General features: G+C 43.9%; 1 protein-coding gene across 7 annotated transcripts in view; it reads left to right on the top strand.

Annotated features, from left to right (window-relative positions):
• The window catches only part of LOC147615621 (protein PIN-LIKES 7-like), a 64,685-nt gene that overhangs the window by 3,454 nt on the left and 37,712 nt on the right, over window positions 1-23,519 (top strand). Inside the window, exon 1 of one of the 7 annotated variants that reach the window (XM_086778143.1) lies at window positions 6,009-7,414. The exons of the other annotated variants lie outside the window; for them this stretch is intronic. Coding sequence (XP_086634269.1) covers window positions 7,399-7,414 — 16 coding nt within the window. The 5' untranslated portion in view covers window positions 6,009-7,398. Of the gene's footprint in view, window positions 1-6,008; window positions 7,415-23,519 lie in introns of those variants that run through there. 7 annotated transcript variants of the gene reach the window in all.

Here is a 23,519-nt window from a genome sequence, read left to right as displayed (position 1 = left end):
GACCTATGAGACCAAAAAGGTTACAACAATTGGTGGATCTGATACAATGTCTGTGTAAGAAAAGCTAAAAACAACTAAACAACTAATTGAAACTGAAACAACTATGAGGAAAAGTACGGTACTAGGAGCTCCTAATGGATAACATCTGGGAGGAAAACTCTAGCAACAAAGGTAAGCATCATACACATCACTATCCAAAGATGTCTCTCATCGGTCGATGGCGGATATCCTCAATGTCCTCCATGGTGAGTACTCTGACTGGACGTCTCCCATGCCGTGCTAGTATGGTCCTGATCCTCTGTTGTAGTCTCCGCCGGTGTCGAGATGGGCCTCTCATCTTGGGGCGCCTGGACCGCCCCAGCTCTATAGCCCGATCAATCAGTGTACCTCTAGTGCGGCTATATTCTGGGGCTAGCTGCAATGCCTGCTGGCGTGACTGCTCGATCTCTGGTCGAAAGAAGTCTGTAATCTGCCTCTGTAGGTGTCTCTCCCTCTCTGATCCCCTCCCTCTCAAGAGACCCTCTCTATGTCTACGAAGCTCCAGCAAGTATAATCTGAGGCATCTCTGATCCTGGTATCTCATGACTCTAGAAAGTGGTCCGAAACCCTCTCTAAACAGGCAGTGAAAACGGCCTCGTATCTCATAATATACTGGACAGTGACATATGTAATGTAACTCTGTCTCTGGCTCCATCTAGCACAGCTGACAAATCCTGGCCTCAGCTGGTACTCCTCTGAATCTGCCAGTCTCAATCTCTACTTGGTGTGAGGATGTGCGCATCTGACCAATAGCACACCGTACCCCATGAGAAAGATGAGTATCCATGTAGCTGGGTCTAATCACAAACCCATCCTGCGTGAGCTGGAGAAGATGATCTCTATAGAAAGCCATCTTCGTACCAAGCTCCTGTGGCAGCTGTATCCATGTCCTCCTAGTGTCCAGCTGAATCAAGTCCTGCCTGATAAGTCTGGTAATCTCTGCCCGTGTGAGAGAGAGGGAGGGTGCATCCAGGGAGTACTGAAATGGAGGTAGCCTGTCCATACTAAAGCCATGCAACTGGAACCAAGCTGTCATCTGTGCATACCAACATGATCCGTCTCCCTGTGATGCCGATTGTCGTGAAGACTCCAGGGCTAAGCGAGCATATCTGTCTCTAGGGAGAGCCCAAGTGCTATGTATAAAGGAGACTGATCGAGTGAGTGCCTCTACTACCAATGGGGGGGCAGCCATCTCTGCATGGATAATATCATGTGGTACGGAGGCCTTGGCCCTAATCATCCGGGAAATCACAGAAACCAAGGGCCTCTCCATATGTCTCCATCCATCAGTGCTACCAGCTCGGCTGTGGTGATCCACTGAGGGTCCCCATATCTCCACTTCATACAGCATGGCTGAAGTGACCAAAGTGTCAAAGAGCCAGAGCTTTGTTCGAGGTTCCTGAAACTGAACCTGCGAACACATCCTCTCTAGTCTCCCCAATGCTGCATAAGCTCTGGTCAATCTGGTCTCTCCGCTGCTCTCAAGGAAAATAGTGGGCCATTGAAAACCACACCAAGGTAAGTATATGCATGTGTATACTCCACTGTCTCCTGACCATATGTAAAGGTGGGTACTGACCTCCTAACCCACTGTGCTGTGGTGTTAAACACCATCACCTTGGTTTTACCAAGGTTAACAGACAATCCACTGTCCTGTGCAAACGTGTGCAATGCATCCAAATGACGCTGCATCCCCTCTGGAGAATCTGAGATCTGCACAATATCAGCAGGATACAATAACAGCGGAATCCATGTCCCTACTAGCTGTGCTCCTCTGTCACCCTCCCGCTCTACATAGTCTGAAACCTCATCCACGTACATCCCAAATAAGGTGGGAGAAAGGGGGCAGCCCTGTTTCACCCCAATAGTGGAGTGAACCATCTCAAATATACCCTCAGTAGTACGTACCTGCCCCACAACTGTCTTGTATAAAGCCATGATTCCCCAAATCAGCTCTGTGGGCACTCCCATCTCCTGTAGTCTGCGCATCAGTCTGGCTCTCGGTACTGTGTCAAAAGCTTTGCGGAAATCCACAAAGCAACAATAAATCCTCCTGCCATATAATCTGCCCTCCTCAATAATAGCTCTGAGTGTCAAGATATGGTCAAGAGTGGAGAAACCTCTCGTGAACCCTGCCTACCCTGATGCACGTATGCCCTCTCTCTCTGCCCATCTACTCAACTCCTGCTCAAGAATAGATGCATATAATCTAGCCAATGTGTGACCAATCATGATGGTACGATAATTCCTAGGAAGCATGGGATCCCCTGACTTGAAGATAGGCACAATCGTGGACATATTCCAAGTCTCAAGAAAACCCTCACACATGGCTCGGTTAAACATCATAGCAATAAGCTCTGCAAGCATATCTCTGGCATGAATAAAGTGCTCTGCTACCAAACCATCACGATCATATGCTCTCCCAGTCCTCATCCTGTCAATAGCTTTCCTTACCATCTCAGCAGTAAAGAAAGCACATGTCTCTGGGCATGGCTCCGATGGGTCTGGCAGGGGCAGCTGTCCTGTTGATGTGTACAGGGATGTTGCATACTCACTCCAAATCTCTGTGGAGGTAATGGCTGGTGATGGTGAATGCTCATGGAATAGTCTCCATGCCTCGTGTGAGTCCTGACTCATAAATAACTGATACAAATCCCTCTCTAACTGAGCAAGATAAGCCCTCTTCTTCCGTCGCACTAGGTGCCGGAAGGTAATCCGTGACTGTCTGTGAGTGGTAACACCCATGAGCACCTCTCTCTGTAATCTGATCCTTATCTCTCTGCACTCCTCATCATACCAACTGTTCTGGGGCATGTTCCCAGATTGTCTCCGTGTAGGCTGACTATGGGGATATGCCTCTGATGCTGCAGCATGAAGCGTATCTATCAATATTTGAGTGAGCTCATCTAATGGCCGTCCCGGCTCCTCGGCACATAAGCGTCTGTATATCTCATCCGTGTACACGGTGTCAGTCTCCCTCGTAAAGGTATAACGAGTGTGTGTGGAGACCTGTCCCAATGGAGCGGTGCTGAATTGAAATGTGAGAGTGAAGGACAAGATAGCATGATCCACTGCTATTCCAACCGGCCTAGTGCCTACCATAAAATCCTGAAAAGAGGGAATGAGACTGGGCTGAGCCATAACATAGTCCACTGTACTATGCAAATGGTGTGAGAGCTCTATTGCTTGCCTGTGGATAGCGGCAAACACCAACTCCATGCTCCAAATAGTCCTTGGCATTGCACTCAAGGGGAAGGAGAAGATCATTGCGCCACTTTCTGGGGTGGATGGCCTGGAGTGATGTAGCAACACACGTATACAGATGGGAGCCTCCGTCTCCTTGAACATACAAGCTCCTTCAAGACAGGAAGGCGTTAGAAGAAGTTGTAGTCAAGTGGCTGCCCCAGCACCCGGGGGGAGGGGGGGGGCTGGCGACTTTGGAGGGAGAGTCCGCACTGGAGGGGCACCAATGGTCATCTCTACTAGTTCCGTGAAACGATAATCAAGTGGCGGACCGAACTAGCCAACTGCTTTCACTCCGGATCAGGCACGGCTTGAGAGCGGTAGGAATGCTCCGAAGAGATGGAGGGGGGAGAGGGTTGGGGGGGGGGGGGGGGGAAGAGGTCTTCATGGACGACCTTTGTGTGAACTTAAAGTTGAGAAGAGAGCATATCCCTCGTCTATGGCAATTGTTCGAGAGATGCCGGTACTATCGACAGTGTGCCTAAACCCAGAAAAGTGTAGATTCAGGTTTAGGCCTGGTAGAATCCTAGGAGATGTGGTGTCCAAAAATGGGATCACAAATGACGAAGGAAAGAGATGACTAAGGGACCCTCCTTGCACAGATACAGGTAGTGCATCAAGGGTGATAGGTTTAGGGACTCCTTTGCTGTAGATCAAAATAGCCCTGTCCAAATCTTCTCCTCGTACATAGCTTGAGGATCCGACTATCTAGCCTTCCTATACCAGGGATCTCCAAGTGATGTAGCAAGATTCTCTCCTCATCCCACCAATCAAGTGTACACTACTTTTTTGGGTCTCTCAGCAACCCCATATGGAATGCTGAGTGGACATGAAAGTTGCGAAGTATTGCGGGCATTTGGGATCTTCCGTCTTTAATTGTTGAGCAAGATTTCTATTTTTGTTGAGCATTTGGAATCTATTTCTCAAAGGGGGAAGGGGGGATTTTAAATATATATATATAAAAAAATCATATCGTACCGCATGAACCATACGGTACGAATTGGATCGTACCGGTACGAGAAACAACCATGGTCTTGATGTTCAAATCGAACCATCTTTTTCTCCTTGTCTTCTTTGCATACATGCCCACTAATGAGGGCAACTGGCCTCATCCATTTTTTCTAGTTATATGAGTCGTTCAGACAACTCATGACTAAGTCCATTCCATTTGCTTGCTACCTCAAAGTTTGTTTATATGAAACATAACAATAGGACATATAGAGGTCTAGCAATTTCTACATACATAAATATGAATCTTCTATAATGCCCCGTCTGCCCCATAAACCTTTGGGCCTTGGCATCGCATTACCCATGCAGGCTCTTTTTTGGAGACAATTGGGAGATCCAACTGGGAGAGACACATCTCCATGTTCTGGTTCCTCAAGCACTGTGGACTCCTCCCCTCCCCAACCTTCCCTCACATTCAAGCTTGAAGCTCAATAGTTTGTAAGTGTTAAAAAAAAAACGTATTTTATTGTACGATATCCCAAAATTTCATATCATACCAAAAATTTCCGTACGGTATCGTATTTTCATACTGTGACAACTATGATCAAGACCAAGAGGTTCAAGGTAGGGGATTTGGTCCTACTATATAACCTTAAGGAAAAAAAAGCAAAAAACTCAAGCTTAGAGGGATGGGTCCTTTTCTATGAACGGACTTCGGGAGGAGATGCTCGCTTAGAAACATTGGATGGGGTCCAAATGGAACGATTCCTCAATGCTAGAAAACTTAGGAATTTCTAGGGACCTCTGTCCTTATGAACAACTAGAAGCCATCCACCAAGCTAAGGACATGAAAAAGAAGAAAATAGAAAGTAGAAAACAAGCTCGAGCCACGGTGCGTGAAGAGAAAGCTAAACAATGGAGAGGTATAAATGGACCCAAGAGTCTACCCACAATGTTGCTCTAAGAGCTAAGAAAGGCCATGTAAAGAAAGCCTTAGGAGACAAATGTTTGCCTACAAATATAGGGTAGAGCAAAACCAAACTAAAAGGCCATAAGAGATGGTAACCTAGTTTCACTTCAAACCTACTTTGAGGCCAGAATAACCAGATTTAGCGTGAGGTTGTCAACGCATGAACCTTTGAAAGAGCACATGAGGCACCTTAGAAAATAGCTTTCCCAAAATCATAAATGTTGGCAGCGCCACTATGCTTTGGAATTCTGTCGGTAGTTCCGCCTCAGACGAGTGTGCTACCACTCTCTTGCACCAAGATCGACTAAGGCCAGGTCCTGGTGCTCGGGTGCCTCGGGGCCAAAATCCTTCTCACCCCTTAAGGAGGACTCGAAGGGGGGGCTATCACCCTCTCAATGGCACCACCAATCACCGAGAGGAGAAGAGGGTATTCCTTCTTGAGGCAAGGTGTAACTATTTGGGCCTCCTGGCTCTTTTTCACATAATGGAACACATGCCCGAACACATGGATAGGTTAATGAAAGCATGGGAACTGGGATCATGAAGTTGGCTTAGGAAAAAGCACTAGTTTTGGACAAAAAGCAGGAAAAGCAAAAAGTCAAACTTAGGAAAAAGCACTAGTTTTGGACAAAAAGCAAGAAAAGCAAAAAGTCAAACTTAGTTGACTGCGAGCCAAGGGCACCATTGGAAAGAGGAGACTGAGCCAAACCAAAAAGCTGAAGGTCGCTTTTCCAAAAAGCAGCTCCAGGGCCAAAAAGCAAGGCCTTGAAGCTAGAAAAGCATAAATCAAAACTTTGGCAGAAGATGAGTAAAATTTATTATTATTAAAACATAAAAACAAAAAGACAAAAGCAAAGCTTGGTTAGAGTGGATCAAGTGCATAAAATTGTGGAGATCATCATCTTTATCATCTACCTACACCTCCTTGCGCCAGTTGCCGCACAGCTCAGCCCGGCCGTCGCCACCCACCCTAGCCCGGCCGCTGCCCACTCCACCCTGGCCGCCGCCTAGACTGGCAGCCGTGTGTGCAGAGCTGCTCATAGCCACTAGCGCTACTAGCATTTTCTCCAGATCCTTAGCAAGGGAGATTGGCTAACAGACTCATATATCCACCACCTTGGGTGTTCGCTTTTTTGAGAAAGCTTCTTGAGGGTTTTCTTGAAGATTGGGTATTGAGTTCACTTGGATTTGGATTTGGATTTGGACTTGAGAATTGGATTTGGAACTTGGACTTGGATTTGGACTTGCACTTGCACTTGGACTTGGACTTGGACTTGGACTTGGGTTTGGACTTGGATTTGGATTTGGATATTGGATCTGGTACTAGCCCAGTGAGAGATACTTGTGGGTCATCCCCGTGGTGTGCTCGGCATTAGAGATCTTGTGCCTCGACATCGACATCAACTTGGATATCCTACATCGGCATATCTGTTTGTTTGTTTGTTTTTTTTTTTTTCAAGAGACTTCTATTAAGTATGAAAAAGGCATACAACAATCACGACTGTAAGCTGGAAAAGAATAGAATCACCCCAATATGTAAGGTGATTTCAACCACTGAGGAGCATCATGATGCCATGAGAGACTTGTGGTGTCATGTGCACAGTGTGTATCTACCGTGTGCTACACGCACACAAGACTAGCTTCGAGGTTTGGGGAAGCTTGGAGCTAGGCAGGCTGATTGACGAGCTGAGTTAGGGATAGACTAACGGGCGGGCACCCAAGTATGGACGGGCGGGCGTCCAAGTGTGGACGCCCGATGACCAGCCAAGAGCCTATAAAAGGGTGGCCAAGGTTAGTTATTGAGATATAGAGAGTCTCGCGAGTTTGTGAGAGCTCTATGGTCTTGGAGCCTGGATCTAGTGCACATGTGCACCTGCTTTATGCAGCCGAGGCCGGCAGCAATCTCGAGGCCCGCGAGGGTAGCTTCGTGGCGGTATGGGACGTCACGAGGAGGAGATTGGTCGGTACGTCAACCTAGTTAGCTCAGCTCGTGGCTCGGTGGGGACAGCCAAGACTGTGGGCTTGCCCACGGCTGTCATGGTTGGGAGGTGAGTCAGGCCTGCACTCTCTTGTTGTTTGTTTGTGTTGTTTGCAGGATTCGAGTCTCGTAACAGGAATGATCACGAGGAGATTCGGTGGGGATTTGACAGTGGTATCAGAGCATACCTCGTGAACGAGCAAGTCAGTAGGTAGAGAAGATGAGGTCGAAGAAAGGTATGTGTTCAAAAAGCTTGCTGTTTTTTCTGTGCATATTATTGTTTTCATATTTAGTATGTGTTTTTTTTTTTCCATCAAAGAAACCCATGTTGATGGAGATGGTAGTCTAAGTAGGGTCGGTTTGCTTTGCAAAGAAGAGGAATGATGTTTGTGCAGTCGCACGACCTGCAGAGAAAAAACAGAAAAAAAGCATGTTCGTTTGCTTTTGGTTGCACGTATGAGAGCGAGGCAGAGAGAGAGAGAGAGAGAGAGAGAGAGAGAGAGAGAGAGAGAGAGAGTACGAGAGGCGATTGTGGCATGCTGGTCAAACCGGGCAAGGTTGGCAGTCGGCCAGGTGTACGAAGGCGGCCCTGCTGGCGGGCGCCTAGGGTTGTGTAGGCAGGCGTCTAGGCTTGCGTAGCCAGGCGGCCATACGCCTGGGCCTATGCAGCCAGGCGGCCAGGCCTGTGTAGTCGGGCAAGCCTAGGCTCAAGCCAGCGCAGGCCGCCCTGGCCGCCTGAGCATAGGCGGCACCAGCAGGACCGCGAGGTTGCAGCGAGGTGGCCGACGACAGAGGCGAGGTTGCAGCGAGGTGGCCGACGACAGGCGAGGTGGCCGATGTCAGGAAAAGCACACGTCTCTAGCCCGGTGGGTGACGCCAGCAGCACTAAATCCAGGAGGGATGAGAAAAAAGAAAAAAAAACAAAGAAAGCCTTCGCCGATTTGAGGCGCTTTTGTTTTTTTTTAATTAATTTTTTTTAAAAGTTTTAAAAACCCTCTCCAAGGTTAAAGGTGTTTTATTTTTTTTTAGAAAATAGAATATATATATATATATATATATATATATATATATATATATATATATATATATATATATATATATATATATATAGATAACACAAAAGCAAAAGCTCAAGAAGCTTTTGGGGCTAGCTATATAAACCCCTTAAGTGGGCTATATATATATATATATATATATATATATATATATATATAACACAAAAGCAAAAGCTCAAGAAGCTTTTGGGGCTAGCTATATAATAAACCCCTTAAGTGGGCTTCTTGCCACACATCTCTCAAGTTTTCAAGCTCTCAAGCTCTCAAGTTCCCTTGCACTTTCATTGTGCAAAGATCAAATTTTCTCTCCACTTGTCCTCTTCACGAGCCCCTTGTCGAACGCGAAGGCTTGTCGGCTACGGAAGATACCGATGCCGATCTTTTTGACGATTATGTGTCAAAATCAGATTTCCAAGAGTTCAAAGTAGCTCTCGAAGCTTCTTCGTCGGAACGTCAGGCACAAATCGCAGCCCAGATGCAAGCTTTGCAGAACTCCATCGCTCTATTGACCACTACCCTCTCTACTCTATCGGGTATGGATACCTTGGCCTCTGCTTTAGGCCCCAACATTACTCCGGAACCGTTCGGGGGCGAGCAAAAGCAGCGTACAAGGAGATCGTGGACACTTGGCTACATAAGTGGCAAGTTCACTTTCAGTTTCATCCATATGATGATGGAAAAAAGCTCCATTTAGCAACAGGTTTCCTCTCCGACAAAGCTTTGCTTTGGTGGAAGGAACTCAACCCTAAGCCAACGACTTGGGCACAATTCGAAGACGTCTTCAAGAAGGAATTTCTCAAGAAAGAGGATGATTATGATGTTGTTGCCCGGTTTTCAGCTTTGACCATGACCTCGCAGCACCTCACTTATGAGGTCTACCTCCAGAAGTTTAGGGACTTGCAGATGAAAGCTACAAAGATGGATCCCACTACTCTTTTGGGGTTCTTCGTAGCTGGTTTACCAGACTCATACCGTTTACAGGTTAAAAATAACAAATGCAAAATATTGGACGAGGCCATTCATTCAGCTCGTATCTATGATGATACAATGGTCTTCCAAGTCGAAACCCGTTACCGAGCAGGGGAACAAGCATAAAAGAAAGTTCTCCGCACCTATGGCTAACACGACTGAAGGAAAGTCTTCGGACCAACCTTTGAAGAATTCAAGTTCGACACCAGCGAAGAAGAAACGACTCCTAAAGGCTTTAAAGCTCAAGAAGGAAGGACGTTGTTTTATCTGCGAAAAAAAAGGACACATGCGTAGCGAGGGCCCAAAGCAAAAGGGTGCAAAGACCAACGCAGGACCCAAGCCAAAGGCAGCTAACCAGTTGTCTTTGATACGTACGTCAATTACTGTACTTTCTCGCCCTAGTACTTGTTCTGATTGTCTGTTCAACTCTAAAGTATTTGGCTTGCATGATCTTCTCCGCGTTTATGGAGAAGTGAATGGCCATAAGATTCACATTCTTCTAGACCCTGGCAGCTCACACAACTTTGTTAACTACAAACTTGTGCAGAAATTGAGTCTTGATACGACACTTAGCGATCATACCTATGAGGTACGCCTACCTGCGGGAAGGCAAGTATGGGATCGAAAGGTGGAGATGCTTCCAATCCAGATTCAGGACTACAAAGATACTCTGGAATGCTATGTATTGTACCTAGAAAATGTAGACTTGTTATTAGGGATTGAGTGGTTTAAGACTCTTCAAGTCCAGATAGATTGGTCTAGTCATATTTTTTCTTTTCAGCATAGGACACCCAGTAGAGTATTTTAGGTGATTGTATTCATCCCTCTCAGGGACCTCTTGTCAATACAATTGATTTTGGAAATATAATGGATTTTTCTTTGTATACCGCTTTCCATTGTGTATTGATTCCACTTTCTTCATTTCTCATACCTTCCATGGATGTCAATGAATTAAGTGTGTTTGAAAGCAAAGAATTACAGAAGATACTTGATTCGTTTCAAGACGTATTTCCTAAGGAACTGCCATCGGGTTTACCACCTGAACGGGCAGTAGATCATCGTATTGACTTGATCCCTGGTGCTCATCCTGTCAGTATTCCACCTTACAGGATGAGCCAAGCTGAGGAAGATGAGTTGGCCAAACAACTCGAAGATTATTTGAGGATAGGCCAGATCCGTCCAAGTAAATCACCTTGGGGTGCACGTGTGTTGCTTAGGAGAAAGAAGGACAATACCTGGAGAATGTGTATAGATTACAAGAGATTGAACAAGCTGACCATTAAGAACCGTTATCCTCTCCCTAGATCAGATGACCTGATTGACCGGTTAGCAGGAGCGAAATATTTCACGAAGATAGATTTACGTACTGGCTATCACCAGATACGTATTCATGAAAGGCATGTCGAAAGAACCGCCTTTCGGACTAGTTATGGCCATTACGAGTTTCTCGTATTACCTTTTGGGTTAACCAATGCTCTAGCCACTTTCCAGCAAATGATGAACGATCTTTTTCGTGAACATTTGGAGAAATTTGTGGTGGTGTTCCTGGATGATATTTTGATATATAGTCGTACTCTTGAGGATCATGTTAGACACCTTACGATTGTCTTATCTATTTTAAGACAGAATCGACTATATGCTAAATTAAGTAAATGTGAGTTCTTTATGACCGACATCATTTACTTGGGACACAAGATCACTAGAGATGGATTGAGCATTGACTATGACCGAGTTCAGAAGGTTTTGGACTGGCCTATACCGCGAACAGTGAAACAACTTCGTTCTTTTCTTGGTTTTGTTGTTTTTCTTCGAAAATCTGTGCGGGAGTACTCTCAGCTCACACTATCGATGACCGACTTATTGAAAGGTCGTGGACGTAAGTCAAATCAGTCTGTCACTTGGAATAACGATTTGGATATGGCCTTCAGACTTTTGAAAAATAAAGTCAAGGAAGCACCTATCTTAGCATTACCCGATCCTAGTCGGCCTTATGTTCTTGAAACTGATGCCAGTGACTATGCTATCGGGGCTGCTTTATTTCAAGATGGTAGACCGGTTGCTTTTGAAAGTAAAAAGCTAGATGACACTCAATCTCGTTGGCCAATCCTTGAGAAGGAGTTTTATGCTGTGATTCATGCTCTCAAGGTTTGGAGACATTATTTATATGGCTCCAAGTTTGTGGTATTGACTGCAATCAAGTCTGTGTGTGATGCGGATGATTTGAGAGGAAGGAAAGCTCGTTGGGCGGAGTTAATGCAAGATTTTGATTTTGAGATCCGTTATCGGAAAGGGTCCATGAATAGTGTTGCAGATGCGCTTAGTTGAATTAGAGAGGTGAATACTTTGTCGTTCACCGAGATTTCTACTGACTTATTTCAGTCATTGAGAGGGCTTTGTAAGACTGATAGTTATTTTGGTCCATTTTGGCAGAAGATCCAGGACGGGAGCTCATTGATTGACCAAGACTCAATGACTGAGCAATCTACCATTCAGATTGCAGGAGGCCAGTGGATGATTCGGAATGGTTTACTATTTTGTAATGACAAAATCTGTGTACCACAGATCCCGGACATTAGGTCCAAGATTCTTAAGGAGTGTCACGACGCCCCTTCTGCTGGACACCCTGGGGTACACAGGACACTATCGTTAGTGAAACACACTTTTTATTGGCCAAAGATGAAAGGGTATGTAGAAGATTGTGTTCTCAAGTGTCAAATTTGTCAGGCAAATAAAGCTGAACGCTTTAGACAGGCTGGGTTGTTGCATCCTTTGCAAATCCCAGGTAATAAATGGGAAAGTATTTCCATGGATTTTATTACCGGATTGCCAAGAACACATCAAGGCCACGATTCTATTTGGGTTGTGGTAGATCGCTTGACAAAAATGGCTAGATTTTTACCGACCCGGAAGACTATTACAGCTACGCAATTAGCACGGCAGTTTATCGAGCAATTGTTTAGACTGTACGGGCTAGCGCAAGACATAGTCAGTGATAGGGACTCTAAGTTTACGAGTAATTTTTGGAAACTTATTTTTGAGAAGTTGGAAACAACTTCGAATTTGAGTTCCTCTGATCATCCTCAATCTGATGGCCAGACTGAAAGAGTGAATCAGATTTTGGAGGATATGCTTCGAGCATACGTATCCAAAAGACAGAGTTCATGGGAGGATTATCTTCCTATGTTAGAATTTGCATATTACAGTACTAAGCATACGAGTACGGGTTTTAGTCCTTTCATGGTTATGTATGGTTTTCAACCTAGATCACCTGTTACAGTGGGATTCTAAGGACTTCAGCATGATGCAGCACGTAATTTTTTGCAAGATATGCAGGAAATGTTACAAGTTGCGAAGGAATCTATTAGAAGTGCTCAAGACCGAGACAGATTTTATTCTAATAGACATCGTTCACCCAGAGAGTTCTCTGAAGGAACGATGGTGTATTTGCGAGTTCCGAAAGATTTACCAAGAGAAATGAGAGATTTGGCTCCTTCTGTATGAATGCCAGAGCTTATGCCAATATCTGCGCTGTATCATTGGAAAGATATCATAACTCTCCCAATGAGGCCTCAGAGTAGGGATCCTATGCATCTGTTGAGTGAGGAGAAGCCTGGCATTCCAGACCGTGAAACTGAAAAAAGGAAGGCTTTTCAATGGATTGAAAGCATCAATCCACTCCCACTCTCCTAGATCCCATTGAAGATATATGATAGGACTACCACCATATAGCCACAAACACTAAGAGCCATGAGTCACTATCTAAGGAGAAGGGTCAATGAACCAATGCTTCTCTGAACGACCAACAGTCCTCACTGGACTAAGCGGGATGATCCCCTCCATGCTACGTCTCCTCAATCTCCCTCCAGGCATGATAGAGTAGATGATGCAATCTGTAGTCTCCTGGCAGAGCAATGACGTGTAGAGGTATGCCTATCCTCGAAAAGACTCCCAGCCAACTCGGATGATAGTCTCCATGAAAGGTCCCAAAGAGCCACTCATGCGGAATAGCTGCATCAATCTGATCAATACGTATGCGAGAGCCCCTAAGATGTTGAATGGATGCAGCTCTTCGATCCTCCGGAAGACTCTTAAAGGTCTTCCAAGCAAGAACTGTGCATGCACATCTCTCCCATGCTGACCACTGCATGTAACAATATGCACTAAGTGTAAGCGTCCCGTACAACGTGGTATGCTTAACAATTAATATTCTTGTTTATTTTCGATGGTTATTCCACACTTAAAATAGATTAATAACAAAACTAACTCCAAATAACGCAATGCTGAAATTAGTTACAACACATGTGCATAAGATAGCAATACATATTGGAAGTAAAGTTGAGAGACATATGATGGAGCCAGATTGAGGGTTGAAGATGGGCAACCTCCCCAAGATGGGAATTTATTTCTACTCAATTCAAGTACTTTAGGACTGAGTTGAGTTATAATCAACCTGAGAGTGAAGAAGAAGTAATCTTTGCTCTCACAGACCATGCAAAAGTCTATGCTAATGAACATACAAAAACAAGCAAGTATGCAAATGCATTTTCTTACAATACATAGATAGTGAGAAGCCCGAATGGGAGAGAGAGTAATCAGCCTTCTTGTTGATGTAGAGCTGTACAATGGCTGCAACTTTGTGCTTGATCCTAAGATGAAGGGAAAAGAGACTTTATAAAGGTGAAATTGGAGTAATAAGAGAGCTGAAACCTCATTTACAGACTTGCTGCAATAATGGACAGCATGGGGAAAGGTGGAAGATGGAGTAGTTACAGCATGTGGAAGCGTTGATGGAGAGGTAGGGGTTGTACCCAAGTGGTGTGGGCTGCTTTAGGGTGAGTAAGGACTGATTTACAGCAAGGGAGTTGTGTGTAGAATGAGAGGAAAAGGGTTGTATTTATAGGAAAAGAGAGCTTTAAGGCTTAAGAAGGAAAGTAAGGCTGAAAAAGACAAGTGTCCAACCACATGTTAGAAGGTGGGACAAGTGGAGGGACACTTGGAAACTCAAGTGACAAGTGTTGGGACACTTTCCATTCTTCTAGAACACTTGGAGCTCAAGTGACAAGTGTTGGGACACTTGTCCATTCTTCTAGAACTTTTTGTGGTTAGGTGTTAACGGCCAAAAAATAGAAATCTCCAAATTTAGCAAGCACAGCTAGGATGCAAAAATTACTAAATATAGTAAGTGATTCCTAAATTTTAGGAAATCTCTATTTTTTAGGGTTAGCCTTCTTAAGGCAAACCGAGGTCGTTATTTTTTAGGGCCTGGCCCTAGATTTTAGGGACACCCAATATGGGAGTCAAATGAAAGCCACATTCACAAAAAAGTAGTGGCTTTTCAATTTGATGCATCTAACTCATGTAAAATGAAAATCAAGCAATCACTCTAACATAGACTTTAATTGGTCATGCCCTCTTATCGATTGTAAGTGTCTGTTTTGGCGGATCTAGCTCACACTCCCAGGCATCAATCCTTTCTGTGTGCGAGCTTGACCCTGGTATGCTTGAGTTCTGGCCATAGGCACCCAATCAGCTCATATAGGTGGAAGTGTGCACTATCCATGTTCTAGCCCACTGCGTGGACTCACCATGACCTATGGCCACTTACCAGTAGCCATCTCCTATACACGAATCTATCCAAATGAATGGATTTTCTTGCTTATCTAAATTCACAGGAAAACATGAAAAACATAGAAGAAAGTATAATTATTACAAAGGATACAAAGAATTCTTTCTTTCATTTTGTGTTGAGTCATGATAGTCCTCTGGCTTTCATTCAGCTGTCCTCAGCTGAAAAGCTTCTTCGTATGGTTGAAGAATCCTTGGATAAGATTGCATGAACTTTTCATCTACCCATTTTGCATCCGTTGAGGGTAGATGTAACCGTTCCCTAGAGGAGGCCTACAAATCAAAAGACAAAATACACATTTTTAGATCACTTAACTAATATCAACAATGGACATTATTAGCAACATCAAAACTGAAAATGATCAATAACACTTGACACCAACACTGTGGTCGGAAAGGGCCGGTCCCCCCCTCAATACATTTGTATTTCTTGGAGTATTTATATGTACAAGTGTCACGGGCCAATAGGCTAGATTTCTCCTCACATGGAGTGAATATAACTCAAACAATTGGGTACTTGTCGATGAAGTTTGGACAATCGTAGAAGTCCGAAGTCATAGGCACACTCCCACCTTCACTGGATGCATACTTGCTTTTCACTGGTCTTCCGGGACCGTGCACCAACAGGCACGTCCGTACTAGCACAGGCAAAGGGGTACACCGCGGAGGGAACATTGCTTGGTTCTCCCAGATAAGCTTTGCTCCTGGACTCCCTAGTGTTTCTAACCTTCACTGGCTCTCAGAATTCTGAGGACGTGGTTAGCACTACCACTCAGGGAAAAACAAACCAAACTAGGAAAGCTTCCTAAGTATGGTTAGCATAAACATGCTTTGTTCTTGCTATGCACAAAACTTAAAGAAATCTTTGAACTTAATTTAGCAAATTTTAGTTTTACACAAATAAGAAATACAAGGCCCCTGGAATAGCTTGTAGCAGGAGTCAATGGAGATGCATTCCTTTCACCATGCAGTCAGGTCCACCTAGTACAATAAGTACGATCTTGGTACAAGAAGTTCAGGTCTTGGTACAGCAAGTACATGCTTGGTACAACAAGTACAGGCTTGGTACAACAAGTATAGGTCTTGGTACAATTCGGGTACAATCAAGTACAACAAGGCACAATATGGTACAATAGATACAGGTGCAGTCTGCAGGCAAGTACAGCACTCGTACAATAGATGTAGGCGTGTATAGGGTAGGTACTGCACACGGATGCAGGCACAACAATCGTACAATATATGCAAGCGTGTACAAGGTAGGTACACCATAAGGTACAACAGTCGTATAGCATATGCAGGCGTGTACAGGGCAAGTACAGCACATGGGTGCAGGTATAGTAGTAGGTAGAGCAATCGTATAGCATATGCAGGTGTGTACAGGGCAGGTACAACACACGGATGCAAGTACAGCAACAGGCCAGTTGGAGCTGGAGGCGGGTACAGAGCAAGTACAGCACACGGGCAGCAGGCGGCTGTTTCCTTCAACCAACCCCTTCAACCATTCACATGTGGAGAGAATTCTCCCCATCCAATAGTTACTTTAAGTATTATTAAACTTTAATCAAAGGTTAGTTTATGGGTACCCACACTAGAAAATAAATGTCCAGTCCAAATTTTAAATGTGTGTGAACACATTTACTTATAAACATTAAAGTTAACCATTGCTTATGGATTTTACATTTTAAAAGGGCCAAAAATGGTAATACTTACCACCTATTGACACACCACACCAATGTGTCAGCAAGCAGCACTCACTCGGTACATTGTAGTGACACGACATAGCAGGCAAACACACGCAAACAAATCATGTGAAAACAAGTTTATGCGTGTAGTCATAAATGCATGTGCACATGTAATGGACGAAATCTCTCCCTTTCATGAAACTTGTACAAAAAGTTCCTCTCGGGCACAAAACTGGTACGACAGAAATATGAATGTATGTCCTGGTCTTCCTATGGAGTGACAATCCCATAGGTAAGACGCCATCCTCGGGTGGCACCAACAGGCTTCCGTCCATACAGCATGAAGTAGGTGACACACGGGTGACACAAAACTGGTTCCCGTCCATGTGACGCAGTACTGGTCACACATGGGTGGCACGAATCTGGCTCCTATCCATGTGACACCAAAAGACTGGCCCTTTCACATGGGACACCGGCCTAGCCCCAAGTGAACATGGCACAAATTTGGCCGCTCTATGGAGTAACAATCCCAGAAGAGTGGCTCCAAACGTGGAGATGGACCAAATGGTGACATCCCCCGGGCTTCTAAACAATTGTCCTCAACTGAAAAGCCTCAAGATATGCCTGCAAAAGCTGAGGGTAGTCAGCAAAATAATCCTCGTCTACCCACTTTGCATCAATTGGCAAATAATTTTTGAATTTCACAAGGTATCTAACTTTCTCTCCTTTTGAAATACAATCTGGTCTGGCTGGAGGATTTTCTCTAGCTCATCAAATTCCGGCGGATCTTTTGTGACAGGCTCCTCTGGATTTGGCCCCACATACTTCCACAAAAGACTCACATGAAAAGCATTGTGAATCTTCCAATGGCTGGGTAAAGCAAGCCTGTAGGACACGTCATTGATCTTGTCAACCACTTTGAAGGGTCCATAATATCGGGTAGAAAGCTTTGGATATGATCCCTCTCGTCCTGGCCTCTTCTCCGAAGCCTAGCTTTCTCAAATTTCAGCAATACCCAATCACCTTCCTTGACTTGCATGTCCCTTCTATGCTTGTCAGCAGCTCTCTTATGCTTGTCTTGTGACCTTGCAATGGCTGTCCGCACCAGAGCAAAGGCTACATCCGAGTCACGCACATACTCATCAGCTCCAAAAATCTCATCCTTCGTACGAAGGATGGGTGGCAAGACCACTCTGCCATAAATAATCTCAAACGGGGCCTTTCCCGTGGAGGCATGTACTGTGTTGTTGTAGGCAAACTCTACAAGTGGAAGATACTTCTCCCAAGCACTCTTTTGATCTGCCACATAACACTTCAACAAATCCAAAACAGCAGAATTTGCAGCCTCACTTTGACCATCTATTTGGGGGTGATAAGCAGATGAGAACTCAAGCTTAGTGCCCATGTTATGAAATAAAGCTCTCCAGAAGAGGCTCGTAGTCTTGGGATCTCTATCCCCAATAATAGACTTAGGCATACCATGATGCTTGAAGATGTGAGCAAGAAAAAGCTTCACCATATGATCAACTTTAATGGTTTTCTTGACGGGCAAGAAGTGAGCTTGCTTGCTAAACCTGTCCACAATGGTCCATATAGCATCATTCCCATGCTGGGATCTAGGCAAATCCATAATGAAGTCCATAGTAATGCTTTTCCATGGCTTTGAGGGGGTATAGGCAATGGCTGAAGCAAACTTGGAGGCTTTTGCCCGTCAAATTTCACCTTTTGGCAAGTAATACATGTGTGTACATATGCCTCAATGTCTTTACGCATGCTTGGCCAAAAGAAATATCTTTCGATCATGCGTGTTGTAGGTAAAATACCTCTATGACTAGCGTAAGGTGGAGCATGACATTCATCCAATATCTTTGGACGCATGTTCTTCACCACACATAAGCAATTATCCTTCATAAGATAACCATCTTTGATCACATAAGAGGCATGCGAGTGACCAGGCATCAAATCAGTCCATATATAGAAAAAATCAGCATCCAAAAGATAAAGATCATGCATGGCGGATAAGTCCCCATGAGAGGCCACTGAAATTGTAGCTATATAAGGCTTCCTAAACAATGCATTTGCCACTACATTCTTCTTTCCCGAAGTGTGTACAATCTAAAAATGAAACATGGAAAGAAAGTTTGCCATCCTCATTTGCTTCTGCGAGAGTTTAGTTTGAGATAAAAAGGATATCAAGCTTTGATGATCTGTCTTGACTACAAATTCAGCCCCAAGCTTCCATATCTTTAAGGCATGAATTACAGCCAAGAGCTCTTTTTCATAAATGTCCATATGGATCTTGGCATCATGCAATCGACGGCTTTCATAAGCAACTGCATGACCCTCTTGATTTAGGACAACCCCTATACAATTCCCACATGCATCACATTCCATTGTGAATGGCTTTTGTAAATCGAGAACAATCAACACGGGCCCACAAATGATAGCATTTTTGAGTTGCAAGAAGGCATCTTGCTCATTCGAAGTCCATTTGAAGGTGGCTTTCTTCTATGTAAGATCATGCAATGGCGAGGCAATCTTGGCAAAATGCCTGATGAATCGCCTATAGTATGAACATAACCCCAGAAAACTACGCACTTGATGTACATTTTGCAACTTTGGCCAATTTCGAATGGTTTCAATTTTAGCAGGATCCATTCTTACACCCTCTTTGGATACGATGTGCCCCAAATAGTGTATCTCTGAGAGGAAGAACTGACTTTTCTTAGCATTTATGAAGAGTTTATGCTTTCGCAACTCTTCAAACACTGCCAAATGAGTCTTATGCTCCTCCTCATTCTTGGAGAAAACCAAGATGTCATCAAAGAATACACTTGTGAACTTACGATGGGATCGAAATATCCTGTCCATCATGCGGTTGAATGTTGCCGAGGCATTGGTAAGGCCAAAAGGCATTACCAAGAATTCATATAATCCAAAAGCTGTCCTGAATGCAGTCTTATGGACATCCTGGGGTACCACACGAATCTGGTGGTAACCACTCTTCAAATCTATACGACTGAAACAAGCCGAACCATCAAGCTTATCCAAGATGTCATCTATATGTGGAATTGGGAACTTGTTCTTGATGGTGAGCTTGTTTAGAGCTCGATAATCCACGCACATGCGGACGTGAGGAGCTTGGCTGAACCAAACCCTTTTCTAAGAGCTCATTAACCTGCTTCATGATCTCCTCTTGTTGTGTAGCACTCACACAATATGTGGGTTTGTTAGGTGGGGAACTACGTGGCACAAGATCTATGCGATGATCCTCAGGCCTCTCAGGTGGTAGTTCTCTTGGCAATGCATTGGCAAAACAATCTTTATATGCATTAAGAAAATTCAGCCTATCTTGAGTCAATACATCGACATTCACATTACTTTGTTCAATTTTGTCACGAACAAAAACCAATTATGCGGAAAGACTCTTTTTCATTGCCTTATTAATTTGGATGTGAGATACAACTAGAATGGAATCCCCTTCCTTGCCCGCATCAATAACATGCATGCGGCCTCTATGCATGAATGTGATCCTGTTGGTTTTATATTCTTTGCGAGGCTCAAGCCGATGATGCCAAGGCTTGCCAAGTAATACATCACATCCATTGAGTGGGGCAATCAAGAAATGCTCATGATCCAAATAACCCTGTATATGAATGCGCAACTTTCCAAGAAGAGGCGTGACGTGCACCTCTTTGCCAACAAAAGCTGCCTCGGCTTCAATTTGGGGTCCCATGTCCCCAATCTCTATGCCAAGGCGGCTGCCATTTGTGTAGAGATGAAATTATATGTTGCACAATCATCAAACATGAATAGAGCGGGTCGATCCTTGATTTGTCCCCAAGCTTTGCATACCACTCTCTCTTTGCCATCATGCTCGGTGGTACCCTGCACATCGGGTATGGCATGCACATTTGCCTTTGGTGGCTTGTCTTCATGCTTTTGCTTGCAGGTAGGGCATTGCCTAAACATGTGCTCTTTACTACCACAAGAAAAGCATTTTTCCTCTGTGGCATATTGCTCCCTTTGCTCGAGGGTCGAGCCAAACTTGTTCTTCTTTGGTGCAATGTCTTTGGATGGGGTTCTTTCAGCTTTACCACCCTTTTGGGCTTCTTGAAAGCTCTTTTTAGGTGGCTGTCCACCTTTTTGCAGGTTTGGGACAACCCTCTCTTTGCCCTTGGAACCTCCCTGATCTTGCTTAATTTTAAGCACCAATTGCAATTTGCTCCGTAGCAAGAGCAGATGCTATGAGCTGCTGAAGAGTGTGTTTCGGATGCAATTCAATGCCCGAATGATAAGCTGGTTTCTTCCAATGAGGTGGAAGATCAAGCCTGTAAGATACTTCATTGATCTTATCAATAACTTTGAATGGCCCATAATATTTATTGGGCAACTTTGGAAAAGATGGAGTTTGGCTGGTTCCCTGCTTCAGACGGCTTTTATCAAATTTCAGCAAAATATAGTTGCCCTTCTCGAAGACCAAATGTCTTCGACGCTTGTTAGCTTGCTTCTTATGTCGCTTCTGAGCCGATCTGATTGTGGAGCGGACTTGATTCATTGCTATTTTCAAATCTAAAGAAAACTCATAAGTAGAAAAAATCTTATCTTTGGTGCGAACAATTGGTGGTGGAATCATCTTACCCTGTATAACCTCATTTGGAGCTTTTCCTGTAGATGAATGCACTGTATTGTTGTAGGCAAACTCCAGCAAAAGAAGGTATTTCTCCCACTAGGTCTTATGTTCACTAACATAAGCTTTAAGCATATCAAGGAGTGTGAGATTCATGACCTCTGTTTGCCCATCAATTTGAGGATGGAAAGAAGAAGAAAACTTAAAGGTGGTCCCCAAGTTTTCAAATAAAGCCCGCCAAAAATTGCTTGTGAACTTAGAATCTCTATCAAATATTATTTCATAAGGCATCCCATGTAATCTAAAAATGTGCTGGATAAAGAGCGGTGCAACTTGTGCAGACTTCAGTGTTTTATGACAAGGAATAAAATGTGATTGCTTGTTGAATTTATCAATAATAACCCAAATCATGTCATGACCTTGTGGAGTTCTTGGAATACCTGAGATGAAATCCCTAGTGATGGATTCCCAAGGAGCATTTGGAACTGGTAAGGATTGCATCAAACTAGGAGTCTTTTGTCTGTCATACTTGGATTTTTGACAAACCAAGCATGACTCTATGAAGTCATGGGTGTCTCTTTGAAGTGTGGGTCAGTAGAAGAAATGCTCTAGTGCACTCAAAGTGGCTGCCCTTCCTCGATGACCTGCATATGGAGGTTGATGGCCTTCTCTCAACACTTTTTCAGGAAGAGGAAGAGTGATACAGAGGCGATTATTCATCAAGAGATAACCGTCTCTGATAAAGTAATCTGTATGAGACCCTCCTTGCTGTAAATTTTCCCAAACAGCTGCAAAATCAACATCTTTCTCCTATGTGTTCTGCATCTCTTGAAACTCTTCATGATGGGCCACTATCATGGTTGAAATTTGAGGGACTCTAGAAGGTGCTTTTGCCACTACAGTATGCTTTCCAGGAGTATACATAATCTGAAAATGAAACATGGATAGGAAGTTTTCCCATTTCGCATGTTGTTCTTGTAGATGTCTTTGAGTTTTGAAATACTTCAAGCTTTGATGATCAGTTCTAACCAGAAACTTGTTGTCTAACAAATAATGCTTCCAAATCTTTTAAGGCATGTACCACAGCTAATAATTCCTTTTCATAAATGTCATACCTTTTCTCTACATAATTTAGCCGCCGACTTTCAAAAGCCACAGCATGGCCTTCTTGATTGAGAACTGCTCCAATGCAATTTCCGCAAGCATCTGCCTCTACCACAAATGGTTTTAGCAAATCAGGAATGATGAGTACGGGTCCTGAGTGAGGGCTGTTTTCAGCTTTGTGAAGGCTGCCTTCTCAGCTTCCATCCACCGAAAAGAGCTTTTCTTCTTTGTCAAGTCGTGTAGAGGAGAAGCTATGTGTGCAAAATGCTTGATGAATCGGCGTTAGTATGAGAACAACCCAAGAAAAGATCGTACCTCATGCACATCTCGAAGATCTGGCCATCCTTGAATAATTCTAATCTTCTCAGGATCCATTTGAATGCCTTCAGAAGAGATGACATGTCCAAGATAATTTATCTTATCCATAAAGAACTCTCTCTTTTTACCATTGATTAGAAGCTGGTGTTCTTGAAGAAGTTGCAAAACCTCTTCCAAGTGTTGGTGATGTTCTTCTTTATTCTTGAACACAAGAATGTCATCAAAGAATGTACCGACATATTGGCGATGATCTCGGAAGATGCGTTCCATCATTTGGTTGAAGGTAGTCGGTGCAATGGTCAATCCAAAAGGAATGACCAAGAATTCATAAAGACCAAATGAAGTGCGGAAGGCAGTCTTATGGACATCTTGTGGTACCACCTTGATTTGATGATAGCCGCTCTTTAAGTCGATCCGACTGAAGATCTTGGAGCCTCCTAATCGATCCAGAATGTCATCGATTCGTGGAATTGGGAAGCGGTTCTTCACAGTGATCTTGTTGAGAGCTCGATAATCAATGCACATTCTAAATGTGCCATCCTTTTTCTGAACAAGGAGAACTGGGGAGCAATAAGGAGAACTGCTTGGCCTAATCAAGCCACGGCTAGGTAGGTCGTCCACTTTTTCTTATTTCTTCTTGTTGAGGGCAAGATTGGGAGGAGAGCTTCTAGGAATGATATCTATTTGATGGTCTTCCGGCCTTTCTGGCGGAAGTTGATAAGGAAGATCTTCTGAAAAACAATCTTTGTACTTTTCCAAAAGCTTTATTTGCTCTTGGTTTTGAACATTCATATTTTCTTTTCTATTATGGATATCATTCACATAAATCAAACAACATTGCATACGATCTTTAATGGCTCGAGAGACTTGCATATGGCATACCATTGGTATGGTGTCTCTGCTTACTCCAGCTTGGATTTCGTACTTCTTGCCTCTATGCTTGAATTCCACTACCTTT

This window comes from Cibotium barometz, chromosome 39 (genome assembly GCF_041138505.1).
Source record: "Cibotium barometz isolate CiBa-2024 chromosome 39, ASM4113850v1, whole genome shotgun sequence".
Taxonomy (NCBI): domain Eukaryota; kingdom Viridiplantae; phylum Streptophyta; class Polypodiopsida; order Cyatheales; family Cibotiaceae; genus Cibotium; species Cibotium barometz.
This window is presented reverse-complemented; position numbering and strand designations above follow the sequence as displayed.